General features: G+C 44.1%; 2 protein-coding genes across 3 annotated transcripts; one reads left to right on the forward strand and one right to left on the reverse strand.

The window, feature by feature from the left end:
• Positions 1-2,231: 2,231 nt before the first annotated feature.
• prelid3a (PRELI domain containing 3A) lies at positions 2,232-11,782 on the forward strand. Of its 2 annotated transcripts, none has more exons than XR_002838581.2 (7): positions 2,232-2,615; positions 4,295-4,463; positions 5,108-5,197; positions 7,143-7,213; positions 7,311-7,486; positions 8,974-9,051; positions 9,205-11,782. XR_002838581.2 is itself a non-coding variant. In XM_023814573.2 (7 exons), the coding sequence occupies exons 1-6, from the start codon at positions 2,584-2,586 to the stop codon at positions 9,043-9,045; spliced, it is 537 nt and encodes a 178-aa protein (XP_023670341.1). In that variant the 5' UTR covers positions 2,345-2,583; the 3' UTR covers positions 9,046-9,051; positions 9,205-11,782. The 2 variants fall into 2 exon arrangements, 1 of the variants encoding a protein (XP_023670341.1); XM_023814573.2 differs by having other exon boundaries at positions 2,345-2,615; positions 7,311-7,413.
• Positions 11,783-12,361: 579 nt separating this feature from the next.
• On the reverse strand, positions 12,362-18,899 carry fbxo32 (F-box protein 32). The gene is made up of 9 exons (XM_023814561.2): positions 18,653-18,899; positions 17,866-17,978; positions 17,723-17,772; positions 17,513-17,605; positions 15,505-15,598; positions 14,705-14,889; positions 14,345-14,527; positions 14,002-14,145; positions 12,362-13,634 (listed from the first exon to the last, which is right to left on the reverse strand). The coding sequence occupies exons 1-9, from the start codon at positions 18,763-18,765 to the stop codon at positions 13,545-13,547; spliced, it is 1,065 nt and encodes a 354-aa protein (XP_023670329.1). The 5' UTR covers positions 18,766-18,899; the 3' UTR covers positions 12,362-13,544.
• Positions 18,900-22,890: the final 3,991 nt, after the last annotated feature.

The following is a 22,890-nucleotide window of genomic DNA, read 5'->3' on the forward strand; positions in this document are numbered from 1 at the left end:
GGTTGCTGAGCTTCTGCAACCCAGAGGGACAGCTGGCCCATTGGTTAGAGGTGCTGGCGGAGTTTGATTTTGAGGCCCAGCATCACCACAAGAGGCCGCACGGGAACGCAGACACCCTGTCTCGCCAGCCTGGTGTTACTGCAAACTGTGGCCACTGCTGCTGAGCAGAAGAGTGGGACCAGCTTGCTGCGGAAACAGCCACTGCCCAAACAGAGCTGCATAACAAGGTCCGCCGGAACGTTGATCGGCAGCGGCTCATAACAGAGCAGAGCAGCGACCCTGTGCTGCCAGTGTGAGGAAGTGGCTGGACAAGGGTGGGTAACTGGGCTGGGAGGCGATCTTGCCCTCAGGCCCAGAGACCAAGGCCTACCACTCCCACTAGGGCACTCTGGGGGAGCACGAGGGCCTACTGTACACATGCTGTGATCGCTGGATGGTGCAGAGGAGCTACTGCAGCTGCTGGTGCCCCGAAATCCACGCCCTGTTGTGCTGAAGACAGTTCATGGAGTCATCGGGCTTCAGGGTGAAGAATAGAAGGGGAAGCTAAGGCAGCACCTCCACTGGCCTGGCTGTCAGCAGGACACTGAGCTGTTCATAAATTGCTGCGATGTGTGCATGGCCTGGAACGGTCCTAGACGGCAGTCCGGAGCTTCCCTGCAGCCGCACCTGGGGACGTCCTGGGTCCCTGCATAGTGACCAGGGGAGAAACTTTGAGGCGCAGATGTGCTGGCAGCTGGGGATCACGAAGACTTACACTACTCCCCTTCATCCTCACAGTGACAGGCTGGTGGAGGGCTTCCATCATACCTTAGCTGCACAACTGGCAATCCCTGTCGACCAGTATTAGCATGACTGGGAAGCCCACCTTCCCCTGGTTCTTGACTACATGTGCCAGTTCAATGTACAGATCATGCAGAAACTAAGCATGCAACCTCAAAACACAGCCACAGTCAGACAGAAATGGGGGGGGGGGGGGGGGGTATGACGTCCACTGCCAGGGACAGGCCTTCCAGCCCAGGAGATTCTTCTGACAGTATCAAGAAGAAGGGGGAACACCCAAACTGCACAGCCACTGGAAGGGAAAGGTATATAGGGTGTGGATGCCAGAGCGACACAACGACTGTCACGTTGCATCGAAACTGCCTGGCTCTGTACCAACCCCTAGTCCACTCAGAGCACCATTCTTCAGACCAAGGGTGAGTACTTGTTACTATCTTTCACATGCCGCTCAGTGTCCGAGTCGGCCCCCCACTGTTAAAATGTGTGACCCCTCCGTATTTCCTCTTTTTCGGTGTGCGTGCGCGCGTGTGCATGTACTGAAATTCACTCTTGCTTGCTGGTTGTGCTGTGCTCTTTTCAGGACAATCAACAAAAGAGCTCCTTGCTGAAGCAACATCTGTCATTGTGGCGTCACCATATCTTGTGAAATGTCATATTATATTGGTTTTCAAAGTAACGTGAGACAACTATAGTACAGTTCCAAATATAGGAAGTAGTTAGTGCCAAAATTTCATTTGCAGTTGTCACAAAAACGCAAGACCTATTCAATTTGCCAAGGGGAAAACTCTTAAAATAATACCAGCATATACCATATGCAGACAAATAGCTTTGAAAAACAGGAACCGTGGCTGCAAGTCGAAGCTCACTGACTGTGATAGACGGACACTTAAAGGTATTGCTGCTGAACAGCTGCTCTCTGACTCAGCCTCGACAAAATTATATGTTGTGAACTTAAAACTGAGATTTGTAGCAGGTCTATCATGCGGAAAGAACTTACATTTCAGACCATGGACCGCGGAAACGGGGGGGTTTGAACCATCAGTGAGGATGCAGTGATGAACAATCAAGGAAAAATGCCTATAAATAAATTTAATGTTCTGTCTTGTGGCATTGTATGGGCTCTGTCGTCGTTTTGCAGAAAATCAGAGATAAAGGGGGAAAGGACGTCTTTTCTGAAGCGTACTTTACTGCTCTCGATGGTTCCCACGATTATTGCTCTGCGTGTCAGTTTGAAGGTTATTGTATGGCCGCTTTACAAATGCGGCACTATGCCTGTCGTCGCCTCCTGGTTTGGGCGCACCAGGGTTAACTGGTCGCTTTAATCACTATACTATGTTGCATCCGGGGTGAGTGGACAGCTCTGGTTGACAGCCGGTAATCATGCAGTTCGCTTACTGGTACAGGGTAACATTGATGTCAAATCCGGAACAGCAGACCAGTTATCCCACAATTCGCATTTCAAAGCAAGTACAATAACAGATGTGCTTGCTTTATCAGAGAATACAGTCTATAATCATAGTTGCAGTGTCTTAAGCCGGGACACGATTCCGCACACCTCGTGATTAGTGCCCTTTTTTAAAAAAAGAAAAAATAAAACCCACATTTTTGGGCCATATTGGCCAAAACTGGGCTCCCGCACGGCGGAACACCGGCAGCCATTCGCTGCCTCGGTGCAGGGGCGGGTCTGCTCCGTGCGATCGGGCCGTACGTCTCCCTGTGAGAAATGTGACCGGACACAATCACGGGAAATTTGCGCTTTAGTTTCGGACAAAGGCGAGAGCCGTGGACCCGAGGAGGGGGGAAATGAAGATCTGGAGCACAGAGCACATATTCAGGTACAACGCAGTGTAACTAGAAACCGACCTGCTCACTTTGCAAGTCGTGTATCGATACAGCTTTTGCATCATTTTTTTTTGCAGTGCGGTTCACTGTTGCAAGTGTAAGTGCCGTTTTCATTTTCATTTTTTAGCTAGCCGGCGTTCATGCAAGCGGGGTACTATTCTGTGCTTATTGTTTTGGGCCTTGACGTATAGCCTATGTTTCTAAATAATAGGAACACACTCGCATAATGTGAAATATAATGTGCCATTATTTTTTTTCCAATGTAACGGTACATTGACTGCAAGCATTGATTGCATCACTTAAGTAGGAATCGAAATGTCTAATCTTTGTTAAATCGAGGGGAAATCGTCGCAGGTTAACAGTGTGGCATTCTAACTGGAATCGGGATGATTTTAAGGGATATACCGTTGTGCTCAGTCTCCCCACCATCACACTGTCCTCCATTGTGGACGCTAGTCCATTTCGCCGACTAATGTGTGAAACAGGCCGGTTGTGTTACTGTGCCTTGTGCACGTCAGGATGAGATTCGCCGTCTCTGTTGAAACTAGTTTGCTTGCTTTCCCCTTTGGATTCGACTTAAATCCGACACTGGCCATCTTCCTCTTTCCGTGCATCGTCACTGTGCCCAATAATGCGCACTGCCAGCCGCAAAACGTCACAATATTCATAGCAACCGACGACTTCCCAATATTAATTCAATATAAATAGTAACACGGAGTACAATCCCATTAAAATGGCAACAGTCAATTAACGGGTTTCACCCATTTGGAAAGACCTGCATTCAGACATTGCACATTTGTACATTTCATGTGTTTATTTGTATTTGTGGATGCTGTGATGAACAGCCGACCATAGTGCTCCTATGCTGACAGAGATGGACGAGCAGATTGACACCCGGACAGATTCCGCTGTGTTTGACCTGGCCATTACATTTGATTGATGGCACGAGTTTTAAATGTTTGGCATTAAGCAGCTGACTGTCTCTGCAGTCGATCGCGCAGTACGCCTATGCTAAAGTTAGCAGTCCGGATAACTTCACAAAGGCCTCTTATCAAGACTTGTGGGTCCTGCACGTGCGCCTGTCTTTCCTGTTGATGTACAATTTGGCAATGAGGTTTCAGTGAAGTAGATGTCAGAAGTAGTCAGAAGTGGGGTGTTTAGCTATTTAGCTGTTTATAGCAGCTGTGGGGAGGTAATCCTTGGGATAATTACTGTTTTGGCATGGAGGTTGCCGACGTAACATTGGATAAACCCGATTGTGCAGCGAATGGATGAGATGACAAAAATAAAATACAGCTATTTTTTTTTCATGTTTTTTTTTTCTTTCAAAATTGGTTAAATACCCCATGTCTGGGTTTCCCTGCTTTCAGAAGTGATGCAATGACAGAAAAAGGAAAAACAAGCAGCCTGGGTTTTTCTGTTCCTCCAACATTGGGAGTTTTTGTTCTCTGTTGTGTTGTGCAACAGGCTGGTTGCATCAAAGAACTAGAGGTTTGCGGTGAGGGGGCTCTTGCACTCCCCCGCTAAGACCTTCACAACAATGTAGACCATTTGAGGCTTCCGCGGTTCGGATATGCAAGTCTATAAACACCTCCTTATGACGTTTGGTGCATTAGTGACCGTTGCCAGGGTCTGCGTTGCTCACAATGCTGCCCTGGTCGTTCGTGCACAGCTACCCATGGGAAACGGTGATCAAGGCGGCTATGAGGAAGTACCCTAACCCCATGAACCCCAGTGTGGTAGGTGTGGACGTCCTGGACCGCAATCTGGACACTCACGGGCGCCTTCACAGCCACCGGCTCCTCAGCACAGAGTGGGGTCTGCCCAGCATCGTCCGAGCGGTCAGTGCACCCCTGCACCTCACCCCGAGATCTCTGACTGAGAATGTCTCAGTCTTTCTGCTTCTGTTTGCGGTCAGCTGTAATATAATAGTGGAACTACATTTGTGCAGACTCTAATTAATAATGATGATAATTATCATTTTCAAAGTAATTTAATTTGTATGCTAAATGGAAAGAAAGATATTTCCTCAGTAGACATATTAATAATAATAATAATAATTGTTATTATTATTAGGTAACACTTTACTTGAGGGGGCACAAGTAACTTAGTAACTGTTACAAATCATGAACAAATATAGTAACTGCATGAAATTCTGTATATGAACCATTATGATTAATTAATGATGAATGAACTTGGGATCAGAACGTAACTAACACTTAGTTTCTGATTAATTAATACATTAAGTCAGTGTGCCGCTATATTATTTGTACCCCCTCAGGTAAAGTGTTACTTATTGTTGTTTTTGTAGTTGTTGTTGTTGTTGTTGTTTTAAGAGCAACAACAAGAACTATATCAAATGAAACTTGGAGAATGAAAAGTAGTGCGATGGTTGGGTTTGCACAGTAAGTACTGAACACTGTAAAACTTGACATGACTCATAGCACTTCATTAGCTTATAAAACTCACGTTTCTCACCTTATAGATACTGGGAACCAGTAGGACTTTGACCTACATTAAGGAACACTCCATAGTGGATCCAGAGGAGAAGAAAATGGAGCTTTGCTCAACAAATGTAAGCGTGATTTCCTTCACAAATACAGTTGAGTTATGTGAACAAGATAGACTATTTTAAAGTAATCTGATGCCCTTTGAATTGTTTCTGTCCACTTAATTGAAATTAAATGCATTTGTTTTTGTTAATGTTTGGTTTCAATTTTTCCTCACTGGGGTGATTCAGTTTGTCTATTAGTGTCATTGAATAAAATTGTGGTGAACGTTGTGAAATTGTGGACACCTGGGGGTATTCCATGAAAGTAGCTAAAGATAGGCAGACTTTCCCGAAAAAGTCAGACTCAAACTTCCGCCATCTCTAAACTTAGCCTCATGTCGTCCCACGAATGCAGTTCAGCTTTAACTAATCAAGGCTCATTCAAGACTGACTTGCATAGTCTCACTTAGTGCGTACACCCGCGATATTTAAGAAGCCCAAATGAATGGATGAACGATAGATCGATCAAATGAGTTGGAAAGCCTGTAAAACGAGAGCGGTGTTTTTTTCCACTGCAGAATAAACGCTGCTGATGGAGCCGTATGAAGAATACAAAGATGTAATCCTTAAAAAAAGGCAATACTGTGGCCATAAACACAGCCAGGGAGTTGGCTTGGCAATGAATTGCAGACAGACTAAATGCATAAGTTACGTAAATGTTACTAGTGCTTAGTACAGTGGCACGGTGGTACACTGGTTTAGCAACACTGTCGTCCCTTCTGTCGCTGAGATTCAAGGAAGAGTTTATCTTCTGAGTTACTGATGAGCTCCATGCCGTTGGCATGGGCGATATCAAACAGCTCTTCAATTGTGGTTAAGAACTCGGACTCATTGGCTTGCTGGGTCTTACTATGTCGGCTTACTTGTTCTTCTTTAGAGATTTCCAGTAAGCAAATAATAGTTCTATCTTTTTGATCGAGTCTTGTCGATGCTTCGTTGGTATGTTTTCGCGAAACCAGAATTCTTCGACACGCTTTGCTGCTGTTCGAATGTCCTCGTGCAGAACATTGTGACAATGCAGAAAGGAATTAAAAACCTGCTCTTCCCAGATGGCAGTTTACTTCCTTCAATACCTTCTGCAGGGTTAACTAAATAATCATGTGAACATGTTGCCATCTCCTAAAGTACTTGCTAAAATGTTCAAACAATTTAGTAATTACGCAGTCACAATACAAGATGATAATTTGTTGACTTGACAGTAAACAATGAGGTCACAGTCACGTGACGTCACTCGTTAGTGATGGTCCTATCAAAAATTTCAGTAGTTATGTTTGCTTTAATCATATTAAAAACAAGTAAGTCCTTAAATCTCAAACCTTACACAACTTCAAATATTGTGAAAATTGTTGCATTGCCGAACTATATGGTAAACTTTGAGCCTGCTGAGCTACGTCAGAATGTTAATTGACCCACTTAATATTTTGCAGGATTCACTTTTTATTGAAACTAAACCACTTTAAGGGTTCAGAGGTAGAGATTTCCAAGATGAAAACATAAGGACCACCCTAATGAGTAGTGAGATCGCGGAATTTCGTCCAACAGAACGATCTTTTGGGAATCTGTTCCCACACGTTGGACGTTCTTTGAGACAACGCTAAACTAAGCCAGACAGTTAACCTGGTCCGGAGCAGACTTGTTCACTTGCTGAAATTACCATGTTAGCTCAGCGGGGATTCATTTAGAACAAGTTGATGGAACGGAACTGCCACTTAAATGAGCCAGACTTGTCGAAATAAGTCAGACTTTCCCTTAATCCTGCTTCGTGGAATACCCCCCCCCCGCTGACACTGGCATATTTTCAGGATGTTTCGATGTTCTGGCTTTAGCGTTCCCATTTTTAATGCTGCCACTCTGAGAGCTCGGGCGAGCTTGTCTAGAAGGAAGGTGGGCCCAGGGAATCTCTCTTTGAGGTCAGGTGACACCTGGCTTATAGTGCGAAGCTGAAAGGCAGGGCTGACTCTCTCTGCAGATAACCCTGACTAATCTGGTGTCTGTCGACGAGCGACTCGTTTACCAGCCGCACCCGGAAAACCCAGACGTGTGAGTTTGATTGCATCACTTAAGAAGATTGCATCTTCCCCGGAATGGTTACACGCCTATAATATGTTGCTGCTCTTGGTCGCCTCTCCTCCCCCAGGACTGTTCTGACCCAGGAGGCCATCATCACAGTAAAGGGGGTCAGTCTGAGCAGCTACCTGGAGGGGCTGATGGCTCTCACCATGTCGACCAACGCCCGGAAGGTACAGACGCCCAAGTGGTGCCGAGCTGCCTAGTTTAGACCCGCCTGTCACCTGGCAGAACCCAGACAATGGGGTATGTGGTCGATGATTCAGCCACAGACCTAAAACTCAATAGCTCCTTTACAGTGCTCTCTTTTACTCCCGTAGTCCGAATACCTGTGGTTGGCTCAGTGTTTCCCAACCCGGTCCTTGGGGACCCTAGAAGGTCCACGTATTTGCTCCCCCTAAGGACAGTCTGCGGGTCCCCCTGGGCCAGACTGGGAAACACTTGGCTATGTGACCTGGCATCCCTGAATTCCCCATAGCGTGTTTGTGTCTGCTCCATGTAATGCAAGTCCAATCCAGGGTCTCCCCTGACACATCGCCTCTGCTTCTTGGGCTAGAACCCAGGCTCACTGGGGCCCTGTACTGGATGAGCCTGGGATGTACTGGGATGGATGAGTTTGTTTTTAATGTATTTTGACAATTTATAAGCATTGGCCAATATAACAGAATGTCTATGTTTAGCTGCATAGTCATATTTTTAAAATCTCAAATGACCAAGCTCTTCCCTGTTTGATTTGAAATTGCATTGAGTTTGGTTAAATCAGGGCTACTTCTGAACAAGAAGATTCTTAAAGGTCTTTTAAAATGTAGAATAGTGATACTTACCTCATCTTGCTGTCCATAAGAGACAGACAGGTGAGAGAAAGCTTGGGGAGCACCCCCATATGTTACACCCCCGGAGCTGGGGGCCTTGCAGAAGGGCCGGCCCACTGACATGGGGCTTTTTGCAAAGAGTGGGGCTCAATCTACCAACCTTCCAAACATAGGTTTAGCTACACGCTTCCCCTAAGAGATGGAAATGCCTAATGTGGGGTTTGAACCCACGACCCTGAGGTGCAGAGTCTTATGCTGTAGCAACTGAGCTAGCTGTGTAGCCACAACATTCTAGATGGCTGTGTGTTGTAACGTGAGCTGTTAATGTCTAAATGAAAGGCGCATTGTTACAGAAAAAAGATAAAGTAGTTGTAGGAAAGTAATAGAGACTGCTAATAAGGAAGTGGGGAACGTTTTTAAATAACTTACTGCTGCACATTAAGTTGTTGTTCGTCTTGAGTAATTACTCTGCCCATTGGGGTGGGAAATAAAGCCAAAATGTCATGTCACATTACATCATTTATGGTTAGAATCTCGATCCACGATGTTGGCCACTATTTTTTTCTCTTTATTTTGTTTATAAAGCAACCGAATTGAAATGTAATATTAATAAATCAGACTTTACCAATGCAAAGGTGTTAGAAGAGACGCATCCCAAGTTCATCCCAAACTATTTGGTGCATTTTTTTTTTTTAAATCGGGAAAATTGCATCATGAAGTGTCATGCTGGTTCGCCGATGCAAATCGGAGAATCTTATCATTCCTGGTGGGTCCATTTCCAGATTGAAATAAAATCAGTTTTAGCCAGTCGATTTTTTTTCTTTGCAGTGAAATATGGTTTTGTTGTGACTTGAAATCATCCGGGGTTTTTTAGATTTACAGGGAGAAATATTGTTAACTGCAGTCTTTTTGTCCTTGTAGGGATGGGATGCGATCGAGTGGATTATTAAGAACTCTGAACGGGAAAACGTGTCCCTGTGTGACCTGTACTGAGCAGCGGTAACTACAGCTCACCATTCTGTCCCACAATGCTTTGTGTGTTCCCAGTGTTCTGTGTGCTGAGTCAGCCATGCGTTTGTTTCACATCTTAAGCTGTTCCTGGCTATGTTGCTGCTTTGCACTAACGGTATCTCACCCTACGTCACCCTACAGACGTCCTCGCCACGTAGCACGGAGATCAACAGTGACGTGACGTCAGGAACCTCCCGGGTCAGTCGGTGATATTGGGGCCCTCTGGGGAGAACCGGGCTGGCCCCGGTCACAAGGGTGGGGGGGGGGGGGGGGGGGTTTAAATGCAGAGTTCCATAAACCAATAGGAGTTACCAAGTTGGGGTTATTATTTTGTCACTTGCCATTTGTTGCAGTATGTATATCTTGTGTTGCTAGCTTCCTTCTGTGGTCCTTATGCTTGTGAGACACCAAAGTCTGACCTTCACAGACACCTTCACAGGTCTGACGCAAGCAAGTTTCAACTCAAAACAAGGTCCTCTGTACCATGAGCTATAACATAGCTAGGGCTAATATCGATGCAGTATTTATTTATACACTAATTTATTTATTTATTTATTTATTTATTTATTTATTTATTTGAGTGAATGTTGACCTGTCACTGCATATTTATAAGTGAATAACGTTTGAATTTTGAAAGGCGTTGGAGCAGAAGGAGAGGTTCAGATCTTTTCAGCTGTGTTGCTAATTGCCAGGGGTGCCTGAAGGCAATGGAGGGACCAGCTCTGGACAGGGGCCCTTAAATACGTAAAATTATACGTAACGTTGGTGATTATTTTGTTAGGGGGCTTAGAATTTCTAGGTATGCCCCTTGTAAAACTGGTCTGAAACTGCTTTAAACACATAGCATTTTCCTATAACGTACAAAGAAAAATGTCACAGTCACTTTCTGTTGATTTAAGAGCATCTTCCTGTAATTGAAATTTACTGGTTTTACTGGTCTAACTCTGTTTGTGACCATATGAATTAGCTCTCAGACAATGCTTACTGTGTACGTACTGAATTTCACTGAGACCCTGAGAAAGTCGATTGAGTCAGTGTTTTTAACTGATGATAGATCATGAGATTACCTCGACTCCTCTACATGCGTTACCTCAAGACGTGCCACCCTGTGATTCACGTTGCATGATTGCTTGAAGGTTTATAACTGAACCGATTTTTCAGCTGGTCTGATCTTCCATGCCTCATGAATGCACGTTTTTTTTTTTTTGAATATCTCATATGTTCTGAAGGGCGAGCATATAACCTCACAACCCTCCACTGGATACTGTAGGGTGACCTACTCTTTGAAGAATGCTGCTGTGCGTACAGTGTTGGGGAAGTTACTCAGAAAAGTAATCCATTAATGACAGAGGTGGAAAGTTCAGATCCTGGTAGTTAAAATCCAAACCAAGGTTTTGTTTCAACCAACCGGTTGAGCATTAAGAGTGATAGCCACAGAGTATGCAACTGGTTGGTTGTAATAAAATCTTGGTCTGGATTTGTACTTTCGGGACCTGAGCTTTTCACCTGTCTGTAATGGCTTACTTTAGTGAGTAACTCCCCCAACACCGTGTACATATACTTGAGCGTTTCTTCAACCTCTCAGCACATTTTGCATGCTAGTTTTGCCCCGATAAGCCAGAATGTTTTCGCATTATTCAGACTTGACAAAAAAAATGGAAGAAACTAATATTGAACTTGAATTTCTTCTGCAGCTACTTTACTGAAAATAAAGATTAATTAATTATTGTTTCTTTTTAAATCAACAAATGTAATGCTATAATATTAGTTACCTTTTTGCAATATCTCTAACTGATTATTCGGTAGACCTGTTTTCTTCCTTCCCAACTTTTATCTTCTATGTAAAGCACTTTGATCTGCATTTCATATACTGTATGAAAGGTGCTAAATAAATAAATAATAGGGTTAGTAGTTACAGGAAATCGATGGATGAATGTTACTAATTTTATTGCAATTTGGTGTAGAGTTGCAGTGTTATGGATTGGCATTATTAGTGTATTATTCTTATTGGGAGGTACTGAGAGATTATCCAGTGCAATGGAATTTTGGAGTTTGTTCTCAAAACGAGAGCCTCCCAGGCTGAGACTGGCAGCTTAGCTTACTGTGCTGGACCTGCACCTTCTCAGAGTTCATAGTTAGTTCATAGTTCATAATCTCTGCCTCAGTTTATTTGTGGCTCCCACGCTAAGGATGTCTTCCCATCATATGTGCAGATTTGTGTTTGCTGACTGGCCTCAGAGGCTGCAGTTGAGTCCTTAGCTTGTGCATTTTTTTTCTGTCTGATGAGCATCCAGATGCAAAATTGTGGACTGCAATTCTGTATCTCTTAATTAAAGGTTTATAAGTCTGAAATACCGGTAACACTAAAAAATGAGATATGGTTGGAATTAAATGTTTGTGTGTATATGTAGGCTTTTTGGATTTCAACATTTGTTTTTAAAATAACGCCATAATCTTGTATGTTTTGACAAGGAAATTGGTCTAAAATGTTGGTTTTAGGGGAATAAAAGCTTGTTAAAATCTTGTATAACTATATTCTTATCTGGTTTCTCACCATTAAAAAGTTAGGATTTGAATAATTGTTAATTTCTCCCAAGTTGGTAATAAAGAGCTAATGTATCATTGTTGTAACAGGAGATAAAAAGGTTAAAATACATCAAGCCAATATATGAAAATTAGTTTTGCGTTATGTTAATAAAATCAACTTATTTTAAACTTACTGCAGTCCTTTAGCCTTTAGTCCTTTAACACAGTGACATACATACAATGCCCCAGCCTGACATTTTGCTATTTGCAGCAATTAAAATGTTGTCCAGCAGGGGGCGGAAGGGGGCCATCAAGAAATTCCAAGCAGCTTGGGCAGTCTGCCAACTTCAAGTTTGATGGCATTGGTCTAGTGCCTAAAAATGCAATATTATTCCTGCTGCCCTTCTCAGTGGAATTCTTATGTGACCAGTCTATAATCAGTTAACTGAGCTGTTGCAAAAATATAGGGCATAAACAGTGGGTTTGGCAGCCTCGAAGTTTAACTAATCAGAGGTTCATGGCTTCCTTTCCCCCCTGGGGCTATTAACATCAATACCACGGTATTTCACAAAACTGGGTCCAGTGAAAAGAAATCTATTGGGATTTGGGGGAGGAGGGATTTCTAGAAGCCTGTAGACAATAAATCAAGTGACCATTACATGATTCTTCCCAGCATTGTACCTTCTGTAAACGGATGAGGCGCTATTACTTTTTCCACATGGAGAAATGCAGGCAGGGGGCAGCACACAAGCTGCAGAAACTCACACTGCTGTAATATTATTAAGCGATTTATTTATCCAATAAATCACAAACCCTCTTCCCAGCACCACATAGCTCAGTATGGTCACATGAAGATACATCCATTCCTATCCCCTCATTCACCTTAGTGCTGGTCTGTGAGTCAAACACAGGAAAATTATAATAAAAAACCCAAACATTTCAGTAATACAATTTTGACCATGCAGGTGCTTATAACAAATCGGTAGTTTTGTAACAGTGAAAAACCTCCATGAAAAAAAAATAGATAATAAAAATATGAGTGTTGGCCTGTATTTCAAGCCTCTTCACATTCTGCACTTTGGCTGGAGCGTTTGATTTGTGCTTCCATGAATAAACAGACAAAACATTTCCTTCCCTAGACAGGCTTTCACTGAGGGAGCCGCGGAGGGTGAAATGTTCTAAACCCCGACTTGGCCGGTACCATCGAAAAATGCTGCAGTATTGCACAGAATATACGAGCAAACATGTTTATACAAACACTTTCAAAGAGCCTTTGAAAATATAAATCATAAACTCCAAAATGTATAAAAGTGGAAAAAAAGAATACTATATATACAAAAAAAATTGTACAATCCCAAATCAGTGACCATAAAGTCCATCTGTACACACACACACACATCCTGAGTCATATCTTGACACTTGAAGTCTCATCACCCAGGTCAAAAGCTATAAAATGTTCGCAAAGAGCTTAGAAAATTCTTCAAATGCTCCATTAACATATTAGATTTTAACGCACGATTCCTATTAACTATTAACATGGAAAAAAACATCCGACTCAAATAATCCTCTTTAAGAAGCCGATATTTGCTTACATTGTTACAACAAATGAGCGGTTTATATGCTCAAGAGATCTGAAAAACTCAGTCAAACACAGCGGAATATTTACAAAAAGAAAAATAATTGTTCATCTACATATTTTTTGCTGTGGAGCTCTTCGGATCATACTAGAACGTCCACAGAACTCCCCAGCACATTCTATCCCAGACGTTCCATTTATCCATCTGTCACATTGACCCCACCCCCTTTGCTGAGTCACCCCCTCCCTCCCCTTTTCCCCTCAGCCCTGCCTCTCACCCCTCCCTCCTCCCGAAATGAAATCCCAAATCTCAAGGCATTCAGGAATCAATTGCACTATGAATACTATGTACAGAGTGTCATAAGCCCCTCCCCCCCCCTCAGTATTTGAAGAGGTTGATGAAACCTTGGGGGGACACAGCGATGCAGCAGCTCTCCGTGTTGTTGGCAGTGCAGGGGTGGTTTGTGTCCTGGGGAGACAGGGACAGATGGGGTCGTCGGTTCAAGATCACTTACCAGACTACAATACAACTCCTCCAGTAAGTTAGCCAGTGTTTCACAACCTGGGCTTCAGGGAACCGCAGACGGTCCACATTTCTGCTCCCTCCCAGCTATGAAGTGCAGATGTGGACTGTCCGAAACGGAGCTGGGAGGGAGCAAAAACGCGGACCGTCTACAGGTCCCCAAGGACCGGGTTGAGAAACAGTGCGCTAAGCAAACTCAGACATTCCATGAGAAATCACACATACATTTTCTGCAAGATTTTATTGCCTTAGGCTGTAATAACAAGGGGGGGGGGGGACAGAGTGACAAGAACCAACATGTCACACATCTCACCTTCCAAAAGAGGATGTGACAGTGGGTACAGAACTGCAGAGTGTCGCTGTACTGCTCCTTACGAGGGTAACATCTGCAGAGTTTGAAGTACATCTTCTTCCAATCCAAATGGCCATTGTCGGTCAGAATCAGACGCTTGCGAATCTGCGTGTTGGGGAGGGGATGGTTCAAAGTATCCATCTTTGCTACCTTCTTTATATAAAGCAACAGCTTGACTTGATTTGAACCCAGGACCCCGGAGGTGGCTCTCTAAACTGCCAGCAACTAAATGCAGCTTTCAAAGAACGTTCCATGCCATTAGCGTCACACAGCCAGAGTTGATGCAAAATGCAATTCCTGGTACCTGTCGCTCGGTGAAGTGATACTGGCACAGCTTCTTCCACAGCAAACGGTCCTCGGCGAGGTCGTTAAGGTCTGGGGACACCTGACCCAGGCTGACCAGGTCCCGCCCATCTGACAGCATCTGCATGATGTTGAGCTGCAGGCTAACTGGCAGGTCGGTCAGCGTCATGCCTTTGGATGCTGGCTGGGGATGCAAAAACAAATCCAGTGAAACATAAACGCAAGTGCAAGCTTCCATCCTGCATCAGGTCTCTGACCATTATCATTCTGCCCATGGTTACCTTTCCAGACATTCCTCACATTCCCCCTATTTGCCTTCTACCCATAATTCCCCATTGTTTTGACCACCTTCTCTGCTCACCCGGTTGATCTGGATGTTGTCCAGCTGTTGTTGCCAAAGCAGGATGTTCTCCATACGGTGGACCCAGATGTTGATGTTACCCACCAGCACTGACTTGCCCATGTCCTGCACCAGGCTGCAGAGGGACACGTAGAGTGTCTGCAGGAGCTCCCTGATGGGCCGCACGTTCAGCTGGTTCTCCAGCACTGCCAGCAGAGACGGAAATGTCACAATGGTTAAGTTTCAGGCATTCAGCTTAGTATACTAATCAAACGCCATCAAAACACCATGTCATACAGCATTGACACATCTAAATACTTGTGTGTGCTTATTTTTATTGTCCAACTCACACTTGACTGCATGTTTACATGCCTTAATAATATATCGGTTTTGGTTATGAGTTATAGTACAAAATATCTGTGTATGTTGGCAGCACAACCATATTCTCCAGGCAGGATCTGGAACAGGGCATTGAAACAGTTCCCCAAACAAACTGGCTCTGTTTAGCTTAAGGAGAACTTCGTTTACAGGAGTGCCGTTTGTTCTGAAATGTCTGTCGCTCTTCCTGTTAAGAGCAATTATGAAATTCCCCAGGGGTAAAAGTGGCTGGGGACAATTAGATTACTTTGCAGTGTAATTTGTTTTAATTCAGCAGTCCCTTCCAGCCTTTCCTCTGGAATACTTTAAACGGGTATACGCATCTCAGACTATTTTTTTTTTTTTAACAAGCAGAATTTTTGGGAAAGTAGGTTTTCTGCATTAGCATGGACTCACACGTTGGCCTTCGCTCAAGCGAGACATGCTGATCCGCGACAGCTCACCTTTCTGCACCACTTTTTCTAGAATGTTCATGTAGTTCTTCTGCGCCACACCACTCAGGGACGGCAGCTGGGACTTGGCAATCAGCTCCAGCAGCTAGAGAAGGGGACAGAAATATACAGGCGTGAGCTGTGGATGCCATCTCTCCCTGCCAGTGTCAGGGTGGCTTTGTCTGGAGAGAGATTGTTTTGAAACAAAAGCTTGAGCAAAATAAATATAGTAGCGTCTGGAATGGTTCGAGCACGTTGGGGGGGGGGGGGGGGGGTGTTTTCTTGAGGCTGTCCTCCCTACCATTAATAACTGAAGGCGGAATGATCTTCATCCCAGATCATGCTGCTCATCTAGATTCTGTTCTTAGGAAATCTGAGAAAGACCAGCCCACAGCCAGACGGGACCGAGTACATGAGCCGGTGTGACACAAAGGCCAGCCAAGGGCGCGTAAACATACGCAGCTTCTGTCACCTTCACTCAGACGCTTCTGAAGGTCCCAACAGTCCACAGATTTCTGGTGGACCTTCTAAAAACTCCCACTAAGTCCCATACTTGTACTCAAACCTCATTTTTCCATTAGTTTTTTCCAATTGAAAATGAAACAAGAGGAAGTCCCCACAAAGACATAGCGTGTCTTTAAATGTGATCCTCCCAAGTGGTTTGGAATTGGTTCCATTTTAAATCCAAAAAGCCCCACGGTGGGGGAGGGGGGGTATGGGGTGGCAGGGCATCACAGAGCTGCTGTGGCATCCAAGTCAGGCTGCCCACCCCTGCTGACATCATGGAGAAAAACTGTTCACGCCTCCCGCTTCTTGCTCAACCCAAGCATGTGACCATTGTCAGCACCCAGGCATAACACCCGCACTCTCCCCTCTCCAAAAGTCCCATCGAACACCTCTATTTATCTCAGAGCAGAATGGGACATCACGTCTCTGCTTTTAGCTTCCACTTAGTCACAGACGTTTGACTTGGGCCGATTCCCGTCGGTCTTCCACCGTTACGGGACGGCTGACTTACGCCCCTGACCACCATCTGCACTGCACCTTCTAACGCTGCAGTAAAAGTGCATAACAGTGGGCAGCCAGTGGAACTGGTGGCTGTAGCCCATTCACATTGAGATGTGGTCAGTAAGGAGGAGGCTCCTTGAAAGCAGGCAAAGGGACATGATCAAACTCAACCTGACTCTCTCAATCACTCCTTAGATTACCTAATGGCGAGGGGGTACACTGCGCAGACCGCTTCCTGGTTCTAGAAAGAACCGCCAATAAATCAGCCACCAGCTCTCGTTCTGGTGTACACAGCCAGGTCATGGAGAAAAGGCACTCGGCCATCGGGGGGGCAACAGCCCCCGAAACACAGGACCACCTGTCACCTCAGACATTTCGGCAAAGTGAAAGGTTGACAGAAGTGAAATCTGTCACTGAGAAAATCTAGAACGGTTTGTGGTGGGGGGAGGGGGGGGGGGCAGCTCTTGTGACTGGAAACAAAGTCATAACGGCGGTGATAAGAGGTCAGATGATCAGTTGTTCAAGAGTGACTGGGTCATGTTTCACGGCCATGGCTGCATCCTCACCAAATAGTGGCGAGTCGGGTCACCACCTGACAGTGGACTTCAACAACAAGCAGTTGTTTATCCTCGGCAAGACAGTTCAACCAGGGAGCAAAATTATATATATCTCCCTGTTTACATAACTGCCACCACAATGGCGTGCTCTACACCTACAGGACCTACAATGAAAAGAGGAGTCAATTTGGAGGTTCTCAGCATAATGCTAATCTGTTCCCAAGGGGGGGCTGCTTCCATATATCTACAGAGACGGCCGCAGACCAACTTTCCCTGCTCCTTTAAGTGACGTGGGAGCGCCTGTCTGGGCCGGCGTGATAAGGGGGACTGCCTCGGGCCTGTTCGACCGGCCTCTGACAGCCTGCCGGGAGGCTACTCTTTTGTAAGAAGAAAGAGGGAAGGAAAAAAAAAACAACCACAACTTTCTGAAGTGACGTCACTCGAAAGGAGCTCACCCTGACGACGTAGTTGAATCGTCTCGAGTCCATGATGGCGCTGGAGAAGTCCAGGCGGTTGAAGGCCTCCCCGAGAGTGCAGTATCCATGGCGCTGGGGGGGGAAAAAAAAGACACACAAGGGTGAATCTCTGTCTGACCTGAAAATTCTGTGAACACGTCCCCCCCCCCCCCCCATTTCCCACTGGATATAAACAGCCTCAGACAGTACCTCCTTGGTACTTCCTTTGTGGACGTAGATCCATTTGTCTTTGTGGAAATCTGCAAACAGTATACATAAAAAAAATAATTTGAATGTCTTATTCATGATAGATTCCAGTTTTGAAACCCTATGAATGGGGGGGGGGGACTTACAAGGAACCTTGGTGCTGTTGTTCAGGAGGTCTTTCTTGCGTTTCTTTGCTGCCACATCATAGTTCATGGCCAGAAACATGTTTTCTTTGTACAGCTCCTCATCTTTACAGCAGCTGAAATATTTTTGTCAGGAAAAATGTTAAATAACACACATGATTCCCACTGCCCCCTATACATTGGTCTTTTGCACATCAAAGGCAGCTACAGCCATGCCTGCCTTTATCAACTTAATATCTTGTCTTGATACAAATGGTTTGTTTTGCAAGCCGCACGGTGCCTAACAGATGCCCATTAATCCTATCGCGATGGGCTATTTTTACGGCAGAATGATTAACGGCTGGCAAACACCAAGTTTACAAAGCGCATCACGTACCCGACCGAGTTAACTCCAGACGGAAACATAGCATTCATTCTGTACTTTAATAACCTTATTTTCAGACCATACTTAGAAAAAAAAATATCCCAAACACGCCGAGTTTTTGATCCAGAACCGGGGTTAGAAGGCGGGTTTAAAATGCGGAATTAAAAAAAAAGACGCAACGCAGACAGAAAGCTACCCTGCTGTGTAGCATAACAACGCAGATTCATACACACATCACTCTGCGTCTTTGAAAAGCAAGGAGACCTGCACTAACTAAAACTTTCATAACTTTTTAAGAAGATGCATAATGTTGGAGACCTACACTTACAATCGTAAGTGTCACAATCGTATGCCACTGGATTAATCTTAACGAAGAGCCGTGAAACAACAGCAGTATAACAAACAGGAGTAAAAACGAGCACTAACCCTTTTAGTTCTGTAACATTATTGTTCTTTTCGTCCGAATACTTTTTCCAACCTTCTTCAGTTTTAACCCAGGTCTGCCCAGGCGACCTCCAGTCCTGTCCTAGAAATGGCATCTTCTAAACCGGGCAAAGCAGCAAAACCGGAGTGAAATTACAAATCAGAAATTATTCTGTTTCAGTGCCTTTTCCCCCTTCTCTAGATCAGAGACCAATAACTTCTGACTGACTATGTGCGCAGTTGTACTTATATCCGAAAGCGAAGTTTCCGGAAGTGTTGGCGGCCCCGCCCCTTTTGGAAACGCTGTCACAACACGTGGCTTTGTTTACCATTTTGCTCCGTGTTGCAAAACCTCTCTGGAAATATCATCCAGACTTTTAAGCAAATTGTCAGCTGCTCCTTAAGACGAACGCGTCGGTCTGTCTTCATTCCTCGGAAAGAGGCCATGCTATAAAAATATTATTTGACGTTGTTGTTATTTGACTGAGTAACGGGGGTATGTTTTCCACATTTTACTCGAAAGTAGGCTATCTAATAATGGAGATTGGTTGTTTATTTTAAACCTAAAGTATCTATGCGCGATTCCCCTTCTCTTACCTTCCTTTATACAACATTAGAGAAACTTAACACAAGATTTTGTTCCTATGATTAGACTGCTAAGAAATTAACAAGGGCGCGTTTCCCATCTGACATAGTTGGAAGTTGGAACCGTTCAGTTGTATGTTTCCAACTATGTCAAGTTGCTAACGTTGTTAGCGACTATGCTTTTCTGGAAACGTACCCTGTAGTACAGTATATGCATTCCGGGCAGAGTCCGACCTCGTGCTCTAAGCGCCGTTTCTACCCGCGTTCACTGAGCTTTGGTGAGGATCGTAGGCTTCGAGCGTGTCGGTAGCTGTGACGACTCGAGCGAGGGGAGCAGTATGTTTTGTTTTAGCAAAACAAAAACGTAAACTAATAAAAATGAGGATAACGGTGTAAAACGGGCATCAGCATAAAGCACAGCCATACAAATAACCGGCAGTAGTTGGAAACTATAACTTTCAACCTGTTGTATTAATTTCTGTCAAATCTAACTTCATCTCCACACAATGACAAAAGCTTCACCAATAGCGGAACAAGCACAAACGCCTCTGATTAATGTGTAAAAACATCTTTGCGCTCTACTTCGAAATGTTAATTTGTAAATGAGCAGCCCACTTTGTAGGCCAGACAGTTCATACATCCAGGAGGACACTGTGTATCAGAGCAGTTACACAACTGGAAATGTGACCAACCACATCACAGCATAAGGGGTCTTTTGCAGTAGCCCCTTAGTACATAACTGGAATTTATCCAGCAAACTATATAGGCCTAACTATATATTTGAAAAGAATCTGTATTGAAATATCAGCAATTCAATGGTGAACAGCGTGCTTCCTCATGTCTTTAAAGTATATTATTACTTTGCTGTTGCTTATGTTCTATCCAATGCATCTTGCATAATTTTTAGCACACAATCACAGAGGGACGTTTCCCTACAGCAAGTGGCCTTCAGGCTACAAGTCCAAGTCATTAACCCCTGTGTCACCCTGTATGAAAATATGAAAGTATCTCAGGGCTTTAGTGTTATTGGCATAACGGTGATGCATCTCATCACAGCGAGGCTGGGCAGGTCAAAGTTGTGGTACATGAGCAGATGCAGGGAAACTGGAGCTCCATAGCAGGTGACTCTCCCATGCTGGGTGACCCAACACAGCATCTAATGTGATACCAAAGGTCAAAGGGCACACCGTGTCATTAATCGGGAAATAAAAACAAGGAACAGTGATAATACGGTTTCAAGTAGCCTAAGTATGAGGCGCACAGATGAAAGCACGTTTCTGGAATTCTTTTTTAAAATCCGTACAATTCTCTCTTCTTTATTTAGTTCTTCGCTGAGAACCCACTGTCCACGAGTTATTAGATATTATACTGCAAGGTATCGTGTTTCATCTGAATGTTTGACAACTAAGTTTGTGGTGTTGATGTTGGCGAACCGTCAAGTATGAGGAGTCTGACTGCCGAAAATGGTTTTTATGGTCTAGCCGGTGTTCAGACACAACATGTACTCAGCATTCCTTATCCTGGATGGTAAAACTATAAAACGTAATTACAACGGCAGAGGTATTTCGGACAGTATTTCCTACCTGGGGGGGATACTTTAGGTTTATTTCTGAAACGCCAGGAAGCAGTAGGTGAATGCGTGGGAATCTGGTGAGGTAATAGGTCCGTCTCGGGTATAATCGGAAGTAAACGTAAGAGCAAACCAATATGCCAGAAAAACGAATAAAAAAGAAAGATGAAAGCAGTACAACATAGGCCTACATATAGTGTAACGATAAGATAAGTCTTGTTCAGTCTCTTGCCCAGGTAGATTGAGGTTTAATTTAAAAACAACAACTAGGCTATATAAATAAGATAAATTAGCTTTAAATACCCGTAACATTTATCCTGCTTTTCCAGTGTATTTAACTGAGCTTAGCGTTTGGCACGCAGTAGGCTACTGGAATGAACGTGTGTTTTCGGGGGGTCGTCCCATAAGAAACTTTCATGGATCTGCCTTATAAAAGAAGAAAAAGTTGAAAAGACGGGAATCCTCGCAAATCTTAATCTAAAAAAATTGCGTCACGTTGGGCGCTGGGACATAATCCACGGGACGATCTTTCGCTGTTTTCCGTACTCATAGTTCACAGCTGGCAAAAAACATATCGGTCGTTAGCACCTGTTGCTGCACATCTATGAAAATTTCATCATCTGCCCCAAGCGAACAGCAGCACCGGGGTAAGAGCACCCAGCGAAGCGTCTGACAGCCAGTATGACCGCGAGTCGCGGGTGTAATGTTCCCCCTGTTCAGTGTTTGTTTCCCAAAATAACGCCGTAACACCTATAGTTTCCGACCTCTACGCCCCCCATCTTCCATTTTCTGCTTCACGATGAAAACAACCTTTGGCCCAATTTACAGGAAGGAAACGTGATCGGGACTCGCTGAACGGACCTCTGGCCACGCAAATAGAATTTCCTTGAACCCCGGAAAATGCTAAATATATTAACTAACAATATAAAAGAGCGAAGGTTAGACCCCTAGGTGCGCTCGTTAGTAAGTTAGGTACGTGATCTGTTCTGTTGGTTTTAATTCCACTGGTCAGTGATTTATAGATAATTTTCCTGTGATGGCAAAAACGCCAAGCAGAGCTTTGTTTTATAATACTAGTACATAATTTTGGCCTATCCTTGTAAGTACACCAAATTTATCTTCCTTATATGCATGCAGGTTTCTAGAGAATTTATAGAATATATTAGTGATTTTGTTTCAAAATCCATTCATCTAAACAAACACCTGTCTATATTGAGAGAAAGCGCTATACCCAGCCAAATCTCACATACAGATACCCAGCAGACTAGTGGACTTTTATGAGTGTACCGATGCGATTTCCTCGACTAAAAGAATATGCACCTGGTATACAATCTGGTGTGAACTCTGGGTGCATCGTTTCTAACATCTTTACATCGGTAAAATCTGATTCATTAATACATAATTATTAGTAAAGGCCTATGTCTTTATTAACCCGTTTAGAAATGTGACCAGTAATTTTTGACTCAATGACTGACTAAAGACCCGAGCAAAGGCAGGCACAATAGAGAGCTGGGCTAAGGAGAAAGGTGAAGAACATCAGACAATCAACCAATCACAGAGGGCGCAGGACAACAGGCAACAGGTTAACTCAAAGGTACCTGATTTGATGATGACGAGTAAACCGCTAATGAAACAGTACTAATTTGTACCTTTGTTTATCACTGGGACTGTACCCTCAAGAGCCTGCCAGTTGTACCCTGGCTGTAGGTGCATTTTAGTCTAATTTAAGGTACAGAAATGGACTCTGAGGAACATCCCCAAGGTACAAACAGCATTAATATACCCCCAATGGTACAAAAATGTTCCTCAGAGTTTCCTCAAAGTTTCTGTACTTTACAGCTACCTACAGCTACGGGTACAACCCCAGTGACAACTAAAGGTACCCACTGCTACCCTTGTTTTCTGACAGGGTACCACTTATTCCTTACCAGGTTGCAACTGGCAGAAAACATTTGTAATACACTGAAATACAGCAACACTAACTTCATAAACATTAATGAGAATTTCAGATTTAGTACATGACGCTTCAGTGTTGCCAGGGTGGATTTTCGAAAAGAATTCCAAAAATGTGTTTTTTTTTTCCCGA

The sequence above is a fragment of the Paramormyrops kingsleyae genome, chromosome 9 (assembly GCF_048594095.1).
Source record: "Paramormyrops kingsleyae isolate MSU_618 chromosome 9, PKINGS_0.4, whole genome shotgun sequence".
Classification (NCBI taxonomy): Eukaryota; Metazoa; Chordata; class Actinopteri; order Osteoglossiformes; family Mormyridae; genus Paramormyrops; species Paramormyrops kingsleyae.

Coding starts and splice junctions, on each gene's coding strand:
- prelid3a (XM_023814573.2), top strand. CDS start 2,584: ATGAAGATCTGGAGCACAGAGCACATATTCAG. Junction 4,464..5,107: donor TGCCCAGCATCGTCCGAGCG/GTCAGTGCACCC, acceptor CTCACCTTATAG/ATACTGGGAACCAGTAGGAC. Junction 7,214..7,310: donor CACCCGGAAAACCCAGACGT/GTGAGTTTGATT, acceptor CTCCTCCCCCAG/GACTGTTCTGACCCAGGAGG.
- fbxo32 (XM_023814561.2), bottom strand. CDS start 18,765: ATGCCATTTCTAGGACAGGACTGGAGGTCGCCTGGGCAGACCTGGGTT. Junction 14,890..15,504: donor AGAAAAAGTGGTGCAGAAAG/GTGAGCTGTCGC, acceptor CTCTGCTGGCAG/TGCTGGAGAACCAGCTGAAC. Junction 14,146..14,344: donor ATCACTTCACCGAGCGACAG/GTACCAGGAATT, acceptor CCCAACACGCAG/ATTCGCAAGCGTCTGATTCT.